The sequence below is a fragment of the Cricetulus griseus genome, chromosome 2, assembly GCF_003668045.3.
Source record: "Cricetulus griseus strain 17A/GY chromosome 2, alternate assembly CriGri-PICRH-1.0, whole genome shotgun sequence".
NCBI classification, from domain to species: domain Eukaryota; kingdom Metazoa; phylum Chordata; class Mammalia; order Rodentia; family Cricetidae; genus Cricetulus; species Cricetulus griseus.
This window is the reverse complement of record NC_048595.1, coordinates 148,848,798-148,867,281: the sequence shown is the minus strand read 5'-3', so window position 1 is coordinate 148,867,281 and position 18,484 is coordinate 148,848,798. Positions and strand designations below refer to the sequence as shown.

The 18,484-nt window shown below is 40.4% G+C and overlaps 1 protein-coding gene across 4 annotated transcripts in view; it reads left to right on the top strand.

Annotated features, from left to right (window-relative positions):
- CUNH8orf34 (chromosome unknown C8orf34 homolog) overlaps positions 1–18,484 on the top strand; it is a 392,051-nt gene that overhangs the window by 119,997 nt on the left and 253,570 nt on the right. For all 4 annotated transcript variants that reach the window (XM_035440010.1, XM_035440008.1, XM_035440009.1 and 1 more), the window contains exon 5: positions 12,505–12,533. In XM_035440010.1, coding sequence (XP_035295901.1) covers positions 12,505–12,533 — 29 coding nt within the window. The remainder of the gene's footprint in view (positions 1–12,504; positions 12,534–18,484) is intronic.

Below are 18,484 nucleotides of genomic sequence, written 5' to 3'. Positions count from 1 at the left end.
ATTCTAATTCCCAGAACATCACAGTGTGAACCAGTGCATTTCCAGTGTTTGAGCTCCAAACAAGATAATGAGTGGCCACTGCACCAGACTGCACAATCTAATGTTGAATTCACACACACACACACACACACACACACACACACACACACACACACACACAACTTCCCTATTGAGTTTTAATTAACTCCAGACAGCCTCGGGTTTCCTTCTTCATTTCACATACAGAGTGTCAAGAAGAACAGCTAGTGTCCAGTGTCTCCACTATGCCAATGTCCTTTCATGAGTCAGTTGGAATTATTTTCACTCATCACCAATTGAATTCAAAGAGCCAAAGAGAATAAAACTGTTCTGTGGTCCTCATTCAACTGAACTGCTCCAGCAGTTTGTTCAGTGCGTCCTTAGGCTCACTGACCTCTGTCTTTGGAGAACCAGTGGCCACTTGATCTGCTCTGGATACCCTCACATCACTACTTGTAGGTCTTCCATGGGAATGCTCTCTTTCCTGTGATTCTTCCTTTGACTCTGGTCTTTACTCTTTCTTCCAAACTCACCCACCCTCATAATTTACTCATCACTCACAAACAACTAGCACAAATGTGCTTATTTCTCACCCTGCTTTTTCTCAGGCTGTCATATAAGTGAATGGTTGGCATATATCCCCACTTAGGTACACCACATTAAAAATCAGTATCCATGAAGGGAACATAACTTCTTCTCCAGTTCGCATTTTAACATGCTGTTTCTATGACTTATAAAACTCTTCTATTATTCTCTCTCTCTCTCTCTCTCTCTCTCTCTCTCTCTCTCTCTCTCTTTCTCTCTCTCTCTCTCTCTCTCTCTCTCTCTCTCTCTCTCTCTCTCTCTCTCCACCACCACTAAGTTACCAAAGCTTGGCTCTTTTACCTTTTAAATACATTTTTAATTTGATTGGTTTCTTTACGTCTATCAGACTCTAGTAGCTTCTACTCTAATATCATTGATTACATGATTGGTTTAGCTGGTCAACATGTTCCATTTCATTCCATTCTTCTGTTGTGAAAGGAAAAATAGAAACTGTCTCTGCCTTATTGATTTATGGGGGCCTGGGTTGCCTTATTCTTATGTTAGAGGAATCTGGTGGACAGAACTTCTGTAGGATGACACAAGATAAGTATATCCTCATTTGGAGAATGGCTTAATGTGATGTTATAGAGACGCAGACTCTGCTCATTCTGTTATTTCCCTATAGTTAACAAAAGGCATTCCAAGGTGCTGCAGAAGGAGAAGGAGCCTGGAGAACTCAGTTTCCATTGCCAAGGCATGGAAGCAAAATGGCACTCATCATGTTTATATGCATTTTACAAAAGCTGCAAGGGAGTCTATACACCAGCCAGTATGTGAAACCAGGAGAAACATGGAGATAATTTAGAAATGAGCTCTAGCCTTCCTCACACTCACAGTTTGTTTCTCCTGTAAGCTCACACTTCAGGTGAAGTGGCTCTCAGGTACAGACCTGGCACTTGTTTCAGATGGCTCCACTTAAAGCTCAGAGCAAGCGCTCCCAGACCTTACCATGTCTCTAGTGTTACCTCTTATGGCTTTTAGGTATGCCACATTCTATTAATGTGCTCCTATCATTTATCTGCTTATGCTGTTCTCCTTGAAACCTCATCATCTGGCACAACTTCCTTTTCTAACAACCTGCTTTTCCTTGTCTTGGGTCAACCACAACCTCCAAGGTGAATTCTCTGCTGCTGTCTGGCTCTAGACTGAATATGGATTTAGCATTTTGAGGCTCAATACATTTCCCTGACTGCACTTCCCTGCCTGTTTTCCTCTTTATCTCTTCTTTGGACTCAGAGGATTTTAAGGACAGAGCAGTCATTCTAAGGACAGAACTATCAGACTCCCAAGGACATGGCAGTGATGAGCATTGAACACAGTCATGGTTTGCTGCAAGAGTGTTCCTGCTGGCTCTATGACTTCCACATATGTCTTCTTTGGGATGTTTCTGTTTCATTTCTGATCTGCCTTCAGCTTCTTTGACTGTGAGCCACTGATGTAAGATGACATGAGTTTGGTTGGCATAGGTTTGTGTGCCAGGAGTTTTTTTGTTTTTTATGGAGACTATGGCATGAATTGAAGGGCTATGCTGGAAAACAAGTGGTAAACATGTGAACAAAGAAGTTCAAGTGAAAAGACAGAAGTTCCTTGGTTTGTTCCTTTGGTCAAGAAAGCCATTTGCTCAGTGAACTACTGCTCCCAGGGTAGCCAGGCGCCTAGCAGTTTCTGTGTGTGCTCCTGCCCTGCATCTGGCAGCTTCCTTGGAAGAGGCAGCAGTGAATGAGTATCTTCAGGTCATCCAGTTCATGTGTAAAGACTGGCTGGAGCTTTTCCAAGGAAAGGCACACCATTGTTGGGAAACGGAAGAAAGACATCAATGCAACGTGACTGATATCAACAATCTGGTCATAGTCAAGACAAAAGTAAAGAAAAAAATTGTGGTCAGTCCATTATGAGCATATGAAAATAAATGTTCTCTGATATAACGCCTGATGTGGTAGAGAGCAAGAACCCATGTGACAGAAGTTCAGAGCAGGAAGGGACTGGAGGCAGAATCATCTCCAAAGGTGCACCCCTAGTGACTGGTTTCTCTAGCCTCCATCTTCTAAAGTTTTTTTGTTTTGTTTTGTTTTGTTTTGTTTTCCACTTCCCCAGATAGTTCCTATCAGTTCAGGATTAAGCACTTAGCCTGTGAGGCTTTGGGGCATATTTTGTATTCACACAATAACATTCATTCTGTTTTCTCCCTCCTGTGAGAAACATGTTTGGATTTGATGACTTTAAATGTAAAATGTAACCCATGAGAAAAAAGTAGAGGCAGATGATGTTACAACAAATGGCTCATTCTTTTTTTTTTCTAACATTTTTATTTCAATTAGAAACAGGATTGTTTTACATAACAATCCCAGTTCCCTTCTCCCACCCATCCTCCCCTAGCCCCTACCCCAAATAAAACCTTATCTGTCACATATCTTTTCTGCTCCCCCTGGATGGTGAAGCCTTCCATAGTGTCATCAGAGTCTTTCGTATCCTTTGAGATAGGGCCTAGGCCCACCCCCATGTGTCTTGGCTCAGGAAGTATTCCTCTATATGGAATGGGCTCCCAAAGTCCACTCCTATGCTAGGGATAAATGCTGGGTTTCTACAGGAGGTCCCATAGATTTCTGAGGTTTCCTCACAGAAACCCATGTTCCTGGGGTCTGGATCAGTCCCATGCTGGTATTCCAGCTATCAGACTGGGGAGCAAGAGTTCCCGGATGTTCAGGTCAGCTGTTTCTGTGGGTTTCACCAACCTGGTCTGGACCTCTGTGCTCTTCAATGGTCCGTCTCTGCATCTGGGTTCCAGTTCAGATCGGTGATTAGTTATGGGTGTCTGCTGCTACTTCTACCAGCTGCTGGATAAAGGCATATAAATCAATCTAATAATCAGGGGAGGGCATTTAAGGTAGCCTCTCCTCCATTACTTAGATTGTTAGCTGGTGTCATCTTTGTAGATCTCCAGACATTTCCCTAGTGGCTGTAAACCAAAGATGTCTCCCTCTATTATGATATCTCCATTCTTGTTATCGTTCATTCTTCCTATGACTCATGCTTTCTGCTCCCTCATGTCCTCGGCATCCCTCTTCTTCTGCCCTACTCATTCTCCTAGCTCCCTCCCCCCTCTTCCCATGATCCCAATTTGCTCAGCAGATCTTGAACCTCTCCCCTTCTCCAGGGGACCATGTATGTCTCTCTTAGGGAACTCCTTGTTTGTTAGCTTCTTTGACAGTGTGGATTGCAGGCTGGTAATCCTTACTCTATGTCTAAAATCTGCATATGAGTGAGTACATATCATGTTTGTCTTTTTTCGATTGGGTTACCTCGCTCAGAATGATTTCTTCTAGATCCATCCATTTTCCTGAAAATTTCAAGATTCCATTGTTTTTTTTGTTTTTTTGTTTTTTTTCCGCTGAGTAGTACTCCATTGTGTAAATGTACCACATTTTCTCTATCCATTCTTCGGTTGAGGGGCATCTACGCTGCTTCCAGTTTCTGGCTATTACAAATAGTGCTGCTATGAACATCATTGAACATATGTCCTTGTTGTATGAATGTGCTTCTTTTGGGTATATGCCTAAGAGTGGAATTGCTGGATCTTGTGGTAGACTGATTCCCATTTTTTTTTTTTGAGGAGTCGCCATACTGATTTCCAGAGTGGCTGTACAAGTTGGCACTCCCACCAGCAGTGGAGAAGTGTTCCCCTTTCTCCACATCCTTTCCAACATGAACTGTGGTTGGTGATTTTGATTTTGGCCATTCTGACAGGAGTAAGATGTTATCTCAGAGTTGTTTTGATTTGTATTTCCCTGATGGCTAAGGATGTTGAACACTTTCTTATATGTCTTTCAGCCATTTTAGATTCCTCTATTGAGAACTGTCTATTTAGTTCTGTACCCCACTTTTTAATTGGGTTGTTTTGTGTTGGGGGGACTAGCTTCTTGAGTTCTTTGTATATTTTGGAGATCAGCCCTCTGTCAGATGTGGGGTTGGTGAATATCTTTTCCCAGTCTGTCAGCTGCCCTTTTGTCTTGCTGACTGTCTCCTTTGCTTTACAGAAGCTTCTCAGTTTCAGGAGGTCCCATTTATCAATCGTTGACCTCAGTGTCTGTGCTACTGGTGTAATGTTCAGGAAGCGGTCTCCTGTACCAATTAATTGAAGGGTATTTTCCACTTTGTCTTCTAATAGGTTCAGTGTAGCTGGATTTATGTTGAGATCTTTGATCCATTTTGACTTATGAAAATCCATCAATGTAATCCACCATATAAACAGACTGAGGAAAAAAAACACATGATCATCTCACTAGATGCCGAAAAAGTCTTCGACAAAATCCAACACCCCTTCATGATAAAGTCTTGGAGAAATCAGGGATAACAGGAACATAACTCAACATAATAAAAGCAATATACAGCAAGCCAACAGCCAACATCAAATTAAATGGAGAGAAAGTCAATCCAATTCCTCTAAAATCAGGGACAAGACAAGGCTGTCCCCTCTCTCCATACCTCTTCAATATTGTCCTTGAAGTCCTAGCTAGAGCAATAAGACAACAAAAAGAGATCAAGGAAATACAAATCAGAAATGAAGTAGTCAAACTCTCACTGTTTGCAGACGATATGATAGTCTACATTAGTGACCCCAAAGACTCTACCAGGGATCTCCTACAGCTGATAAACACCTTCAGCAAAGTGGTAGGATACAAGATTAACTCAAAAATTCATAGCCCTACTATATGCCGATGACACATTGGTAGAGAAAGAAATCAGAGAAACATCACCTTTTACAATTGCCACAAACAACATAAAATACCTTAGGGTAACACTAACTAAAAATGTGAAAGACCTGTACCATAAGAATTTTGAGTCTCTAACGAAAGAAATTAGTGAAGATACCAGAAAATGGAAAGATCTCCCATGCTCTTGGATAGGTAGGATCAACATAGTAAAAATGGAAATCGTGCCAAAAGGAATCTACAGATTCAATTCAATCCCCATCAAAATCCCAACACAATTCTTCACAGAACTTGAGAGAATAATCTCAACTTTATATAGAGAAACAAAAGACCCAGGATATCCAAAAGATCCCTATACAAAAAAAGAACTTCTGAAGGCCTCACCATCCCTGTCTTCAAGCTCTATTACAGAGCTATAGTCCTAAAAACAGCTTGGTATTGGCACAAAAATAGACTGGTAGACCAATGGAATAGAATTGAAAACCCTGATATTAACCCACACACCTATGAACACTTGATTTTTGACAAGCAATCCAAATTTATACGATGGAACAAAGAGAACATCTTCAACAAATGGTGCTGGAATAACTGGGTGCAGACATGTAGAAAACTGCAGTTAGACCCAAGCCTATCGCCTTGCACCAATGGCTCATTCTTTACAGTATTAATTCAGTGCCAGTAAGAAATAACAAAGATGATGGGTAAACAGAACTGTACTTCAAGTTTACTCTGTTGTTTTGAAGTTGGTGTGAAAAACACATAGTTTTTACACCCTATGGAATGTGATATACGAGTTGTGAGTGTGGAGGATAATTTCTAATTTCATAATAGAGGATGCATCACAGCTATGTCTAAAAAGTGCAAAGATGATGATGAGGGAACAGCAGAGTGCATCACAAAGATGGATGTTCTCATATGTGAGGACAGATGCTTTAGGTAGGAGCTTACGAAAGGGGAAGTCTTGTACTGTTGATGCACAAAGAATCAGGAAAGAGATGGAAGCTGGAAGCCTAGCGGAGATGACAATGAAAATAGGGAGACAGGCATGCTCCAAAGCCTTCTGAGAGTCACACTCCAACCAGTCTGAGTTGTACAGCCATCATACTGGGGCAATGTGGTGGATAGAATTGATTTGGCCCATGCCTCAAAGAAAGGACAGAGAAGGAAACCCAAAAAATAAAGCAGTGGTCACAAGATAGGGACAGAGAATGTAGAAGACAGTGCATTTAATGTAAATTGAGAAGTTTCTTTTTTTCTCTCCATTTTTTATTTAAATTAAAATCAAGATTATTTTACATGTCAATTCCAGTTCCCTCTCCCTCTCCTCCTCCCCTGACCCCACTAACAACTTACCTATCTCATACCCTTTCTGCTCCCCAGGGAGGGTGAGGCCTTCCATGGTGAGGGCTCTTCAGAGTCTGTCATATCTTTTGGGATAGGGCCTAGGCCCACCCCCTTGTGTCTAGGCTCAGGGAGTATCCCTCTGTGTGGAATGGGCTTCCAAAGTCCATTCCTATGCTAGGGATAAGTATTGATCTACTACAAAAAGCCCCATAGATTTCCTAGGTCTCCTCACTGACACCCATATTCATGGGGTCTGGATCAGTCCCATTGCTATCAGTTTGGGGACCAAGCGTTCTCCCTTGTTCAGGTCAGCTGATTCTGTGGGTTTCACCAGCCTGGTTTTGACCCCTCTGTCCTCCTTCTCTGCAACAGGATTCCAGTTCAGTTCAGTATTTAGCTGTGGGTGTCTTCTTCCACTTCCACCAGCTGCTGGATGAAGGCTATAGAATGGCATATAAGGCAGTCATCAATCTCATTATCAGGGGAGGGCATTTAAGGTAGCCTCTCTTCTGTTGCTTAGATTGTTAGTTGGTGTCATCGTTGTAGATCTACATACATTTCCCTAGCACCTGATTTCTCTTTAAATCTATAATGGCTCCCTCTATTATGGTATCTCTTATCTTGCTCTCCTCTATTCTTCCCCCAATTTAAAATTCTTGCTCCCTCATATCCCCTCTCACCCCTCCTCTTCTCCCCTTTTCATTCTCCTAGCTTCCTCTCCCCTCCCCTAATGCTCCCAATTTGCTCAGAAGATGCTTGCTGATTTTAATGAGGGGTGGTAATGGGGACAAAAATGTGTTTGGTTTGTTCTGTTCTAGGTTTTCTTCATAAGCAAGGAGATTGCTTTCTGCCTGTATCCCAAATGAGAATTCAGGGGAGTTTGGGGTAATGTAGCATTACACTTCAAACTCAAGTCTCAGACACTGAGACTTCCAGGCAGAGTCAGCCACTGCCCTGTGTTTCCAGAAACCAAGTGCATTTCTCAGGTGGCAATAAAGGGTGGAGCTGAAGTTGCAAATAAAGATATGGGAACCATTGATGCTTGGTAAGGAAACTCACAGGATAGGGCACACACACATTTTCGAATTCCTGTAGTAAAATGATCTGATGAAGAAAGAAGAGAATTAATCTTTGAGAGGTTGAGTGAAATCCAGAGTGTGTTTATAGAACCAAGGAGGAAAGTATCTGGTATTAGATAAAGTCTGTGCAAAAAAATACACATGTTATATGTTCAGTTTCCACCCTGTGCCTCCATTGTGCATTGGGTGGCATTCTAACTAGTATATAGTTGAAAGCTACATAGTTTATCTATGTGTTTTATCTGAATATATTAGGAGAGGTTTCCATCTTCAGTTCTCATTAGCTGTCTGGGAGTGGATGAAAGCTTCTCATTTTCTACTCTGTGTTATTTCCTCTTTCAGAAGTCAGCTGACAAAACAGCTCACAGGAGGCAGGGTCTGCTGCAGCTCACAGTTTTGGAGTGTTCATTCTGTTGTTGTTTGGCTCCATGAACTTGCATAGAACATTGTGGGGGTGAGGATATATGATAGAGGACATCCTTCACCTCGAGGCTGACAGAAACACGGAGCAAGAAAGGGACTTGGGACCATATCACCTCCAAGGGTGCACTCCTAGTGACCGTTTTCTCTAGACTCCATCTCCTAAAGATTTTACCAATCCCTAAGTAGGTCCCATCAGTTCAGGATTAAGCACTCAGCTGTGCATCTTTAGGGGTCATTTCCTATTCAAATGATAACATTCATTCTGCTTTCTTCTTCCTGTGAGAAACGTATGTGAATTTGATAACATGAAATATAATTTCATTTTATTTTTAATTTACAATTTTTACATTACAAAAGAATCTCAGTTTGATTTGATAATCATGAGCTATGATGCTACTTTTCCAAACTTAGTTTTTGAAGAAGAGTGAAAGCAGAAGCCAGCATGTAGTAGATGGGAGGTGGGTAGGAGGTGGGGAGAGTGTTGAGTTATGCCAGCCTTCCTGTAAAAAGTATTCATGGATGCCAGTTGTGGTGGTACTTGCCTGCAACCCCAGCCTTTGGAAGATGGATGTAGGAGACCCAGAAGTTCAAGGTCAATCTCAGTTATATATTGATTTTGATGCTAGTCTCCTGAGCTACCTGAGACACTGATTTTCTTTGTTTTGTTTTGTTATAAAACGAAGATCTGAGAGAAGGTAATAGCTAGTAGAACATAAGGGATGTTGTTTGAAGTTGAGGACCACTTTGGTTTGGTTTCCTTTGTGTGTGTGTGTGTGTGTGTGTGTGTGTGTGAGAGAGAGAGAGAGAGAGAGAGAGAGAGAGAAAGAGAGAGAGAGAGACAGAGAGACAGAGAGAGACAGAGAGAGACAGAGAGAGACAGAGAGATCTTCCAACTATCCACTATTTAGAATGCCACCATAATGAACAGTGAAAGCACAGTTCAGAGAAAACCACACATATAGCATGGATATGTCTATCTTTTTCTTGCAGAAATTATCCAACACCAGATAGATACACTGTATAATTTTATAAAGAGTTCATAAAAACCAAATATTATTTAATCTGTTCCAAGTTTAATCAATCAAAAACGAATCCTGCAGTTCTGCACATGTCCACTACTGCAGTACACAGTAGGCTCAATTAGAATTGCTATAAATTCAAGGCCAGTCTCAGATACAATATAAGAACACAGAAACAAAACCAAGCAAGCAAGCAGGAATTCTCTGCCCTAAAAGCAGCCTGACTGAAGAGGCTTTAACTGAAAAATGTTCAAGAGTGTTTACCAGTTGATGCAAGTGGTATATTTTGCAGGTGTCTCTGCTTTTTGGTTCTCTATTACATTAAGTGTTCTAAGTTCATTAATTCTAAATATGAGCCCAAATTTGTAGCTATCAAATCTATGCAACTTGGTTTAATGCTGATCCCCAGTCTCTGTAAGCTTTAAATGGGTGGTGAAAAGCCCAACAGTTACAACCCCTGCTTAGGGAAGAGCTGTGTTCATTCTAGGCCCTGGGATGAATTTCTGACCACTCACCCTCAAGGCTAGTGCTTCCTGCTTCCACTGAGAAATGTTTCATTAAAATTCCTACAACTATGTTTAATCAGTGTAAGCTTTGATTAAAAATTAAATGAGAAATTCCCTAGGCGTTTTGATGCTGAAAACAGAAAGTCAAGTGAATTATATTTAACAGAATGATACTTACTAGTCATCAAAATATGTAAATGTTAAGACTACACGATAATCTATATTTCCATTAAGATTGGTCATCAGAATAAATACTGGTAATAGTGAAATGAGGTGGGTCTTTCTCTCAAGCAAGTTTTCTGATTAGGCAGTTTGAGTTTATGATGGGTCTCATTGCTTCTTCAACTGACGTATGCCTTCCCTTTCTTCTCAACTGATGAACATTTCTGAAGCCTGGGAAGCATCTCTCAGTGCCAGCCACCTCTGCAACACTAGAGCATCCCTCACCCTATGATAGTAACTTTATTTAACTGACTTGTAAGTAGTAATTGTCTGCATTTTAGATAAGCTAGATAAATGATGTACTACTGCTATCTTTATGAATACTGGGTTCACAGATCCGAAGTGTAGAAGTTCACATATTAACTGATGGCTTTCTAAAAATTGGGTCAGAAAACTATTTCATCATGTTCAAGGCATCTGAGCACAAGTTGAAAAAAAATCAAAAGACTCAGAAATCCCAAGCAATTGAACTATGGGTGATTTAACTCCAGGTAGCTAAGAGTTGTGACTCTGGATAAGAATTTTACATTGTAGCATCTACCTTACCTTTCTCATATATGGAGACTTAGCTTTTTAAATATTTATGTTTAAAGTGTTCAGTCTTCATCTTGAATTCATATGGGAAAGGGACATTTCTGTAGAATTGTATTAAATGTAAAAATAGCACGTATTTAGATTTTATAATCTGGAATGAATACAAGTGTGTTGTAGACCATAATACGGTCCATGTGGAATACCCAGAGTTCATTCATTTGCATAAAATTTGAATTATTTACAGTAGTCATTAGTAATTCTATGTATCTTTAAAAGACCAATCTTTTACAAAGGTGTGATGTATGTTAGACCTATATAAATATTTACAATAGCCCAGAAAGCTGTGAGATGTCTGATCTGTCATCTCCTCCTGATGGTGACACATTCTCCACTATGGTATACCAGCTCCCATATTGTTCCTTGGTAGATTTTTTTCTCCTTCACTGTACAGTGTCATTGAATCAGTATTATGATGAACTCACCACCCGTATACCTAAACTAGTATCTAGACTGTCTTTCAGTGCAGTGACAAATTATTTTATGCTCATGAATAAAGTTTTCCATGCAAGTATCCATGTGTACCATATGTGTGCCTAGTACCCATAGAGGCTAGAAGAGGAAAGCTCATCCTCTGGAAATAGAATCACAGAGGGTTGTGAACCAGTATATGGATGCTGGGAACCAAACTTAGTTCTATGCAAAAGCAGCTAGTGTTCTTCATTGATAAGCCATAGCTTCAGCTCCAAAAAATAAATTATTAGTAATCAGTATTTGTGTGTGTGTGTGTGTGTGTGTGTGTGTGTGTGTGTGTGTGTGTGTGTGTGTATTCCCATGTGCTTGGAGGCTGTGGTCAACATCAGATACTTTTTTGAATGACTTTCTGTTTGGTTTTTGAAATATGATCTCTCATTGAAATTGGATCTCATCAATTGGGTGGGCTGGATTGGCTGGTCAGCAAGCCCTGGGAATCCTCCTTGCTCATCTTTCCCGGATTGGGATTACAGGTGTGCAATCTAGCTTTTTCTATAGGTGCTAAAGTTCCAATCAGGTCTTTATTCTTGTGTGGCAAACATTTTATCAATGAAGCTATCTCCTGATCCTCACCAATAATTTTTTATCAAAAGGATATCACAGAGTATGCCATGAGGATGCATTCTCAGAGATGCTACCTTTCCAGTTTTATCTACAAAAAAAAATTAATAGTGCCAATTACTGAGATGAAGTAGACTCTGTTCTGCCTTGTGTATAATAGACTCATTGGGCTGGTGCAGGTTCTGTGGGAACTGGTAGAGCACCCTGTACACCTTCTGCAAGTCATTCTGTGTCTCTGTAGGAGGAAAAACTGGGTACTCTGACTCTCTTGCTTGGGCTTCATTCTTAGGACTCTTTCTGCTTCCCTGTGTGGCTCAGCTGTTTCTGGCTTGTCCTTCAGACTCTACTGAACTTGAGCTTCAAATCCCATTCTGACATTCTGTTCCCTTGCACTTTAGACTTTTAGACCTTTTCTTGCCTTCTGATCCTTCTTCCTCAGACTTGACACCAGCTTATTTCTGCTGTCTGTCCCAAACCTGAGGGGTGGCCACATCTACTCCAGTGTCCAGGCAAGTAGATTCTTCCTAACCCTAACATGGCATGTGATCATAACATGAAAAAAATTAATAAAAATAATAAGTAAAAAATAAAACACACACACACACACACACACACACACACACACACACACCATTTAAGACAAAAAATGGGAAGGGACTTGACAGACAGGTATCTCCATGATTGTCTTGCAAGTTGGCTCTGACTCTGAGGACCTGCAAGAGACATCTGCTTGTTTGTGCTTTCCTTCTTTCATTTGTGATGCTTCAGCAGGTCCTGGATGTCATCCTTGACTTTAATTCTTAATTTGCTTTCATAAGTAGAAAGAACATATCTTATTATTTTAAAGAACCAATGGAAGGGAACAAAATTGAATAGGAAATGCACTAGATTTATGACTAGAATTTTTTATTTGTAGCATGAGGTTATTAAAGATTGATTCTAAAATTGTCTTGTAAATCTCTTTGAATCCCAGGTATTGCGATTTCAGATGAACTTGATAAGGTAAGCTGAGCTCTGTACCTAATGACCAAACACAGAACTTACATTTGAATCCACATCTAAATTACCTTTTCTGAAATATAAAGCATGTTGCAATATAGTTTATTTGGTGTTAATAGTTTAATACTTTGATAATCCATTATGAGAAATACTACATTAAATATTTATCATCTACAAAATTTGTTTAGACTAAGTAGAATCACCAAATCATGATATATAAATGAAAAACTAAGTAGTACTATGTATATTTTTAGGATTTAGCCATATCTAGATGATGGTGATGATTATGATGGTGATGATAATGTTGATGAGGTTTACAATGTTGATGACAATAATTGTGATGATGGTGATGATACTGATGGTGTCAATGATGGTGGTAACCAGGGTGATGGTGGTATTGATGATGTTGGTAGTGAGCGATGGTACTTATGGTGTTAATGATGTTAATGGTGATGATGGTGAGCATGTTGATATTAATACTGAAGGAACTTGACATTTTCTACCCCTGCCCTTCCTCATTAATGATTGTTGTTTGATTGATTTAATTCTCCAAGATGCCAAGAGAATGTGGTGGGCTAAACTGTATTGACAGTTGTCAGGGTGATGAAAGCAGTATGAATGGGAATGCATATATTAAAAGCATATTTCAGCAGTGATACTAATAGAACTATTGCTGGAGTGGCTGTAGTAGCCACAGACAACAGGAAGTGGTTCCTGAGTCTTAGAATTAAGCTTCTACTTTAACTTCAGTGACTGGGCAAACTGGTGAAAGAGCAAATATTCAGGTGCAGCTATTGTCAAGAGTTCTCTGTGGGTGCATTTGTCTCAAGCAGTCTATTAAACACATTGTTACAGCTGATGCTAGCAGGGCAGTTCTCCTTCAAAACAACACATTTGGAAGTTATCTGGATAGAAGCTCTTAACTTCCTTTAGTCTCAGGATCCCTTTACAGCTCCTCAGTATTACAGATGTCACTAAAGACCTATACTTCACACGCATTCCATCTGGTAATATTTGGCAAGTGAGAAATTAAAACTGATAAAATTTCATGTGTTTATTATTTTTAAATAGCACTAACTAAAGTTGACACATTGGCAAAAAATAACATATCAATGAAAAATATTTCATTTTCCAAAATAAAATATTACTGAGGAAGAGGTCTTCACATTCACATTCTTAAAAAACCTCTTTTTTTTTTTGCTGAGAATAGCTGAAAGATGCTAGATTTTTCCTATCTGTGTCTTCATTTAATATGATGCAATCATCTTCTTTGGATGGAAGAAATATGACATCAGAAATGTGGTTAGAAAAGGGAAACATTGGAAGAGGCATCACTGATAATGCATTGCACAGATTTAGAACATATAAATCCTAATGTTTAAAAATAGCAAAGCATACTACAAATGTCACTGTTTGTACCAGAGAGAAGTATCTCAAATATTAATAAGATTTTGATTTTTCATTTTAAAATGTCTGCCCGACTCACAAAAAAAGCTTAGATATATTCTTAGACATGGTTTTCTTCAGTAACTGAAACTGTGTTTTAGACCTAGTTGAATTGCTACCTGGGGTAACTCTGCAGGACTAGGTCTTGATTGTGTAGAACAGCATGTGGAATGAGAGCCATGTGTGATCTCCCAGCTTTGCTCATCATTTCTGGTTCTCTCTGCATCCCTCCTTCCTCAATTGCCTGAGCCACGAAACTTACAATTTGCAAAAACAGTATTCTCATCTCTTTCCTCTGTGCTCTATCTTCATTTTAAGTACAAAAAAAAATACTGTGGTCTATCCTTCTAGATTCTTGCCCGCCCCCTCTCCCCCGCCCCATATGCACTACAAAACCCTGGCCCCCTGTCCTACAACTAAGCATGTACAGGGCTTTCACTGGCTTTGATTCACCTCCTGTCTTCCTGTGCTCTGAGTGACAGTGGCATTGCTGTACATTTTCTATTGGGCCCAAGAACCTTTCAATTTACTGAAATGGCTTTGGCTAGATCTGCCTTGACAAGCAGTCAGCTGCCTTCCACAGCACATCCTTCCCCACACTTTTCTTCCCATTTCTTGGCTGGGGTGGGGGAAAGGGGAGTGCAATTCACACATCTGTATGACAATGCTCATTTTTTGTCATTTTACATAATCTGTTTCTGAAAACTTCGTGGAAGCTTATTACGCTGCTTTAAATTGAAGCAGAGACACCAACAGTTGTCATAAGTAACTTCCCCTTTTGGAAAATCATTTATGTACATGACCAAAAACCTGATGCCATTCATATTTGATATTCAAGGGTGGCAAAGGATCCCAGGGTTTCCATGGGAGGCATCACTCAGTGGAGCGTCTTGCCACAGCACCACCTTGTGGCCATAAACTCATAATCCTGGTTTCCCTGACCAAAAAATCCCAGGCAACTGTAAATACAAGGATACAAGACACAAGACATTTTTAGGGGGAGGATGTGTAATATAATCATTTCTCCTTTCCCATTCTTCCTCAAAACCTTCCCTTATATCCCTCCCCACTCTCTTTCAAATTCATGGCCTCTTTTATTTCTCTAATTGTTATTTCATGCACACACACACACACACACACACACACACACACACACACTCCTAAATATAACCTCTTCAGTGTGTGTGATGATTCTCGTGTGTGTCTTTAGAGCTGACAATTTGGCTCTGGAGAGTCGATCACTGTGCTCTCTGCTACTTGGTCTTAGTGTCCTGTGTCAACTCAACTGTCATTTTATTTCAATCATTTTCTCTGTGACTTTTACAGTTTGTGAATTCTAAGAACTATAATTTTTCCTAGAAATGAAAGAATGATGTGAATTCCATCATACCCTACTCACTAGCTGTTTTGTTCCCTTCCTGTGTGAATATATCAGATTTCTGTGGTGCTGCAACATTGCATCAGCACAAATTGACCATGCTGCTCTTCTGTAATTTAGAAGGTGGTATGAACTGTATCCTTGTATCAGTGTCAAGGTGTTCTTGGAATTGCCTCTCTGATTTTTTTTTTTATTTTTTCCAGCTTTTTAAGTTTGAATTAGAAATAGGATTGTTTTACATGACAATCCCAGTTCCTTTCTCCCACCCATCCTCCCCTACTCCCTACCCCAACTAAAGCCTTATCTGTCACATATCTTTTCTGCTCCCTCTGGATTGGTGAGGTCTTCCATAGGGTGTCATCAGAGTCTATCATAACCTTTGGGATAGGGCCTGGGCCTACCCCCGTGTGTCTTGGCTCAGGGAGTATTCCTCTATATGGAATGGGCTCCCAAAGTCCACTCCTATGCTAGGGATAAATACTGGGTTTCTACAGGAGGTCCCATAGATTTCTGAGGTTTCCTCACAGAAACCCATGTTTCTGGGGTCTGGATCAGTCCCATGCTGGTATTCCAGCTATCAGACTGGGGAGTAAGAGTTCCTGGGTGTTCAGGTCAGCTGTTTCTGTGGGTTTCATCAGCCTGGTCTGGATCTCTGTGCTCTTCACTGGTTTTTCTCTGCGTCTGGGTTCCAGTTCAGATCGGTGATTAGTTATGGGTGTCTGCTTCAACGTCCTTTCCTTGCTTTTTTCTATGCAGGTCATTAGTCCCCTTCAGCATAATGTCTCCTAGGAAGATCTCTAAACCTGGCATGATCTCCCCTCTTTCTAACTTCAGTCTGGTCATGTTAGGTTGGGGCTGCCCTTAACTTCAATCTTCCCAAGTCTTTTTTTTTTTTTTTTTTTTTTTTGTAATGTAATGTGCTCATAAGTTAGAATGGTTAGAATGGTTAGGAGCTAGCCATAGAGAAGTCATTATCCTGCTCCCACAGCCACTCTGTGAGTACAGATGGTGGGTTTGTCTTTCTGCTTGCCTCTCTATCCAGTTAATATGTAATTTATTGAGACAAAGCTCTCCAAAGTCTTTTGATTACTATTTAACCCTTCAAATGCCATGTGGTAGACAGAAGTGTCTGGGGCAGGCCTCAGTTATGCTTGGCTGAAATAGTTTCTGAGAAATTGTTCCTTTTCAGCACTGCTCCATGATATCTGAATACATGTCTATCTGTCTGTCTGTACTTCTACTGGGTCTCATAAAGCCAAGGATGGCTTTGAATTCACTCTGCTGAGCTGTGTATGATCTTGATATTTCCACATCCATCTTCCTAGGGCTTGGAAAACCATTATTTGTCACTAAGTCTGATTTGTGTGTGCTGGGATCAAAGCCAGGACTTCCTTCATTCCAGTCAAGCACTCTAGCAACTAAACTATAGGCCTTCTAATTTCTCGGTCTTTTCAGGCATCCCTCACTTTTTACAGGTTTCCCTTGGCAGAAAGCCCTCAGTTGATTGCTTTCTTGATCTCTGATGCTAGGACACTCTACCTAAGACAAGCTAGCAGAGGAAGCTCACTGAGGCAGAATCCTGTGGTGATATTTGTTTATGATCTAATAAAGTTTGCCTGAAGATCAGAGAAGCAGAGTGGCCAGCCACTAGAGATTTCTCACCCCTACCAATGCTCAGACTAAAAGGGTGATCCTGTCCTCAGATTGCATCTCCAGACTCCACTGCTCCTCAGAATAAGTGAGACCACCTATCTCCTCCCACCTTATATTCCTCTCTAGTGCTGGGATTAAAGGCATGGCATCCCAAGTGCTGAGATAACCTTTATGTGAACTCTGTTTCTTTTATAGACTGGATCAATTTCGTGTAGTTCAGGGTAGCCTTGAACTGACAGAGATTCATCTGGTTCTGTCTCCCAAGAGCTGGGATTAGAGGTGTGTATCACCACTGCCTGGCCTCTATGGCTGTGGCTGGCTTTGCACTCCAATTTTCAGGCAAGCCTTATTAGATCATAAAGGAAATATTACCACAGAATCCTGTAGGTGTTTTATTGGATCTTCTGCTACCTGACAAATTAACCACATATTTCTAAGACTAGAATTAACTGCCCATCTTATACCTCACATCTGTACTACAGGTTTAATTTTCCTTTTCACTATTCTGACAATATACGGTATGCAGCAAGACTTAGGGCATGAAGGCAGCCAGCAGCCAGCATTTGTAGGTGGTAATTTTTATTTGTTTCCATGTCTTTGATCATCCCTTCTAATTCTAGTCTCCCTAGGTCATCCTTAAAGATGTGATCATTTCTTAGAAGAAACAATGACTTCATGAAAATGGCCCTTCCTGACTGACACTATGGGTATTTGTGTTTTCTCATTGGAAAAGAGGCCTGAAATTGTGGGAAACTCCACATATCAGCCATGAATTGATTACTGGAGTCTTTCATTTCATAAATTTGCACCACACCCTGCCCCTGCCATGAATTATTTATAAATGCAGGTTCATTGTCCCTCATGTAGAGGGCAACTGTTAAAAAACGACATGAATTTCCCATGAAAATAATTTTATATGTATAGCTAAAATATCAAAACTATGAAATATTTCAAAATATGTATGAGAGATCATTTCAAAAAGGGCAGAACTTGAATAAAACACAGACCTCCTATACAAGTGTGGTGCCAAGTTTCCAGGCCTTCACTCCACACAGGAAACTGTGTGACTCGGTGTCACCACTACTCATAGGATCAAAGTAAAACAGCCGATTGGTTGAGGAATCATTCCCCCTGTCCAGACCTAAGAGATTATCTCCTATCTGGTTTGTCTTATCATGCATTCAATAATATTCTCAAAAATCACCTTACATTTCTGTATAACAAAGAATATAGTCACATGGGTAAAAAGGATGCTTGTGGGGAGGATGAAAACTTAAGAAACCACACCCCTGGACAGTGGAAACCTCCAGCATATATGAACAACCCCAGAAGCCCAATAATACAAAGCAAATGACTGGGTTAAAATCAGGCAAGTGACTAACCACTGGAAAACCCCAAAGCAAAGCCAGAGAATGCCACTGCCACACAAAGAAGGGTGGCACAGCTACTACAGATAACAAACAAACAAACACAAAAT